Below are 5359 nucleotides of genomic sequence, written 5' to 3'. Positions count from 1 at the left end.
GGAAAGAACGAAACATGAAACATTACAGGTGTTAAGAAGGTACTTTTAGCCAGTGATGCCTCCAACACGGCATGTAGTTAATACTGGCGTAGAAGATATTAAAATATTTTCATTTAATTTGGGGCACTAACATAACAGAATGCACGTAGACTACCAGAAGAATCTGAAGCAGTATACTCAAATAGGAAAACCATCAAAAATGCCATTTTCCCCTGCTATTTACTATTAACTACAGTGACAAGTTTATCATATGGGACATACTACTTTCAAATTCTTGTGTGTGAAAAGGAAACACTACATCCAAAACCATGAATTTATTGTATGTTTGAAATATTAATTAAAACTGTTGCTACTCCGCAGCTTAGTGCGAACACCTAATCAGCATAGCACACAGCAGCCCAGAAATTCTGGCCTTGAGAACTCACTACGTTTGGCATTCATACAGCAGACATAAGAAGCTCAATGTTACCTGACAGGAAGAAAATTATAAGATCACCCTCCACCTAACAAAGAGTAAGATATCCCCATAATCAATAATATATAATATACTCTACCCAGCAAAACACCAACAAACTGCCATAACCACATCCCTCCTTCACCTGAAGCCAGGAACTCTATGACTCAGGGACAGCAAGAGTGAGCGTAACATCGGAGAGAAAATGGAATGTGCTGGGAATTGCGCTCATAGCAGCTTTAACAGTATTTTGAAGACTAGTTGTGACAGCGCTTTCTTGTGTAAAACATATTTGGATGAATAACAAGCCTCTGATGAGACTTAATATCATAGAGGCACTAGGGCTAAGTTCTGCACTTTGCACCAAAGTGTTTCTTTTTCAGCCATTACAAGACTTTGAGTGCAACATGTTAGCAGAGAAGGTGCACAGCTCTTCTGTGAGACCCATGACAGTTTTGTGGGCAGCCATTCCGTACAATCCTTTTGTAGCGACAGTTTACTGCAGTCACAGAGGATCAGGAACGTAGCTGTCATGTTCATATGCTCCTGGAAAGTATATTCCTTGAAGCATAACATGAAATTCTTAACTTGCCATATAAGGTGTGTCTCTTAATCCATAATAAGATTGAATGCAACAGATGGCGTCAAGGATGATACAAATTTTAATTACCTGACAAAAACTAATGTTCTCATAAGGGCGTGCTTGTGCAAGCAGTTCAGCTTTGGATTCTCTCTTTTCACCATGAACTATCAACAATGGCTTCTTCCTTAAATAAAAGGAGATTAGTATTAAAACATCAAGGGAATAAGTAATCAGTCTAAACCATTCTTCATGTAGCTATGGCTTCTGGCCCCGAAATTTGACAGCCCAGCAGGAAGTGGGCACTAAAACCTATATACCTTATTAAGAAATTCAAAAAAGCTGTAACCACAATACAACTTCTAAGAGAAAGACACTAGAAAACTTTAATGGAATAAAAAAGGAAAACAGGAAGCATGGCGTAAATCAGACACCAAAACATAAACTAATAATACATGATCTTGTAAGGAATTCCTGTCTGTATAGCTGGAAACAGACAATAAAAGCTCTCAGAAATACTAATATACACAGTGCAGATCTAAAACAATTTAATCATTGTTACCTTACAGAGAAAATGGGAAGAATGAGAGGGAAAAGAAGAGGGCTAGGTCTATTCTGGCAGTAGTTTCGAGTTCACTTCCCAATACTCTGCTCATTTCCAGTAAAATGCAAAAAAAAGAAAGAAGATAAAACTGTACATCATACACTCATTTTATCTGCAGTAGGTTGCAATTATCAGAATTCTAAGCAAACATAAGAACTGCTTTCATGACAATATCCAGCAACTCTAACCACATCATACCCATGACATATCGTCCTGATAATTTTCACATAGTTTTCTTGCAGCCTTCCTACACCACCTCCTTTCTCTTGCACTACCTTGCACTTGGTTCAGTAATCTGTATAACAAAAAACTTCTTGTTCCATCTTTAGAGGTCATCTACTGCACTGTAATCGTGGCCCACAACGGGACCTCCTAAGTGTTAACAAAAATCAGAAACAAGCCATACCGAACTGTGATTATTTAACAGGCTTGAAAAGAGGCAAGAAATCAATAGAAAGCTACAGCTGTGGAGTAAGAGCACAAGGCAAAACAAGAGACTACACACACACAATTGAGAATAATTTCCATCTGCGAACAAGTGTTTATCATTCACTTATACAGGAGCTTGCACAAACAGAATGATTTGAAAGCTGTATCATTTCATCTTTGTAAAATAAACATACCTGAATTCCTGTGGGTACTGTCTTACGAGCCATCCCACATCTATACAGTAGTTAAACTTGTACATAAGCAAAATAAAACAGATTCATTAGAAAGAAAAAGCAGAGTTTGTCAGAATAATGAACTGCAGCAAAAAAGCTTCCTGACTCAATACCATTTACAGCATACACAGAAAAAAATTACATACACATAAGGTAAAAGGTTTGGTTCAAGAACTATTTCTTTGCCACATGCTTATACTATGAATGACAGCAAAAGCTTCTACACCATAAAAGAATCATTCCTAGATTGCAAGGTTTTTTTCTTTGAAGAAAATAATTTACATGCACAAAAATATGCATTTTTCAGCTGCACATACCCCAAAAAGAGGAGAGAAAGCAGTCCTTTAATTGCCTGAATTCTAAGCAGAACATGGGATGATTTTTATATTTCATGATACTGTTATACAGTTGAAAACTAAAATTTAGACTTTCCTCTGTATTTTAACAAAGTTCCCTGCGAATATTTGCTACATGGCACAAACATAGATTATCAAGATTAAGGTTAATAAAATGAAATAAGCAAATGAAACCAATTTGGCAAGCAGAAAACTCACCTGGGCAGAAGATATGAGAGTCCCAAAAAGAGGAGACAAAATATCTATTAAAAATAATAAGAGCATAATGAGTAAAAAGAGGTTCAAGTAAACATTTCATGCCTTGAACAGTTTGATAACTACCATAACACAAGTACCAGATTGTTCACAGACAGTGTAACAGAGACATTCACAATTAAGTTTACTGTTCTGAACATTCAAGTCACTGATTCACCTGTGAAGCCCTTATGTCCTTACGGTTTATAAAAAGCATTAACCCACTCAGAAAACAAATTTTAAAAACTCAGGAGAAAGACCAAGATCATATGGAGAAAGAGGCAGCAAACTACTCTCTCCCCTATAGAGGGCTTGAAGAACTGAGGCAGGGCAGAGTTAATGCTTAAAGGCTTACCTGTTGCAGACTGACTGCAGGATATGTGTATCCTTAGTTCGTTCATGGTAACACAGAAAACTAATCCAACTGAGGATTTATAACCTCAATAACTGAAGCACAGCAGCAACTTGAAAACATATCCTATAAATACCTTCTCGGATAGGCAAAATATTTAATTCCCTAACTCTACAGAAATCTGGCTTTGCAGGTTAAGCAAACAAAAACCTGAGCCCCTCCACCAGTTCAGGTGGTGGGCAGGACAACTACTCCTAAGAGAACAGGTCAAAGGCCACAAGGAATTCACAAGGCAGATAAAGACATATGGCAGTATAGCAACTGAGGTCTCTGACGCCAGGCTGCCATCAACAATCAATGCTCACAGCGAGCACATCAGGTTGAGAAAGCTACAGCTTACGAGATAGGTCTTCAGTCAATTGTTCCCCCTCAAAGTACAAAGTTTCCGTGCCTCATTTTACTGCATAAATCTCTTATTAATGCTTGTTTCCAACTCTGTCTCCTGATGTATGAGATTTAATTTCTGAGTGTGAGGATGTTCACACGTGCACCAAGTTGTTCCCCCTTGCATCAAACTACAACTACACAGCATTCCTGAAGCATCAGTATCATACACTGAAGACCTCACTCCATTCTGACTTACACTCACTTCTAACTGAATTGAAATGGCCCACGAATTCCACCCACAGACTTCAGAAGTACTGTCTGGTAATAGTGAATTACTAGGTCCAGAGCACGGAGCAGCATAAAGCCAAATGCCAACACCTACTCACAGCAGATGGTTAGGCACCCAGGAAAAGCATCCCTTTAAGAGTCACAAGGCAAGCAGTTTTCCCTAGATTAACTCACAGGGAAAGGAGCAATAGGCAGCACTGTAAGACCCGCCTTGGCTAAATGCCCATTAGATGTATGCAACATAACTCAGAAGTTACAACAGAATCAGTATCAGCAAATGAATGCCTTATACCCTATACTTCTAAAAGAGAAGGGCAAAGAACCAATTTCTACAACTTTTAGACATTTAGAATATGAAGCCTCAGCTACACCAAGGAATACATGCATTTTAAAACATCCACAAACTAAAAATAAGCATTCTATTGCAAACAGGTATCCTAAAAACCCCCTTCTGAAGAAGCCACTTTTCACCTTTTATGTGCAAGGCTCCAGAATTATAGCTCTGTTCAATCCCTCTGACTTTAGTGAGAAAAAACCTGAAAACATTCCCTCCATTCAGCAAATCCCAGGTATCTTGTGCTTCACTGAGCACTTCATTGTACTCCTCTACTTTCTGATTCTCCGAGAGTTCATCATCTTTGCGAAGATTCAGAGGATGTTCTTCAGGTGCATCGCCTTTTTCTTCTTTCAGTGTTTCTCTGTGGGCATGCTTTTCCTGATCTTCAGGCTCTTCATCACTACTAGAAAGACACCAGCCTAAGCCTTCTTGGCCTGTTCTTTGTTTTCCTGCTGGAGGTACATCTGTAGTAAAACTTTTATCACCGAACTTCAGGGGAGAAGCTTTTCTCTTGTGAGCAGCTTTCCTAGCTTCAGAGCATGGATACTGTGGCCCACTTGTTCTGCCACGTGCAGCACCCAACAGTGAAGATGTAGATGGTTTTTCACCATCAGAATTTTCCTCAGTACTTTCATCACTGCTAGATACTGTCCATTTTCCGTATGCACCTTCCTGAAGCATGTTCCTAGCATTTAAAAAAAACAAAATATGAAACAAAAACTGGTCATTTTTGCCATGGTCAAGTCTGCTTCCCTTCCTAGCTTCCATTTGCTTATTAATAGGGAGCTTTGCTTTTTCTATTTAGCAGAATCTCCATGCAACTCCTGACTCGGAAAAACATCACAGCGTACAAGGCTTATTTGTTTCTGTGCCCAGGAAACAAAGAAACACGTGCAATGAGGGCGACGATCGAGTGGGGAGCAGCTAGTGTGGAAATCTGCACATGGAACTCGGGCCAAGACAGCGGCACGTACAGGAAAGCGCTTCAAAACTCGGAAGACTAATGTGCGACATACAGGTATTTCTCACACCGACCCTAACGCTAGCGCGCTCTGCATACGAGACACAGGAGCGCAGCCCTGAGCGTCAGGGCCGCTCTTTCCGG

The 5359-nt window shown here is 39.5% G+C and overlaps 1 protein-coding gene across 1 annotated transcript in view; it reads right to left on the bottom strand.

Annotated features, from left to right (window-relative positions):
- TDP1 (tyrosyl-DNA phosphodiesterase 1) overlaps positions 1–4935 on the bottom strand; it is a 22538-nt gene extending 17603 nt beyond the window's left edge. Inside the window, exons 1-4 of the mRNA XM_010132480.1 lie at positions 4389–4935; positions 2855–2898; positions 2262–2317; positions 1125–1221 (exon numbers count right to left, since the gene is read on the bottom strand). Coding sequence (XP_010130782.1) covers positions 1125–1221; positions 2262–2317; positions 2855–2898; positions 4389–4935 — 744 coding nt within the window. The remainder of the gene's footprint in view (positions 1–1124; positions 1222–2261; positions 2318–2854; positions 2899–4388) is intronic.
- Positions 4936–5359: the final 424 nt, after the last annotated feature.

The sequence above is a fragment of the Buceros rhinoceros genome, unplaced genomic scaffold (assembly GCF_000710305.1).
Source record: "Buceros rhinoceros silvestris isolate BGI_N320 unplaced genomic scaffold, ASM71030v1 scaffold10360, whole genome shotgun sequence".
NCBI classification, from domain to species: Eukaryota; Metazoa; Chordata; class Aves; order Bucerotiformes; family Bucerotidae; genus Buceros; species Buceros rhinoceros.
Note: the sequence above shows the minus strand (reverse complement) of the source record. Positions and strands in the feature narration are given on the sequence as shown.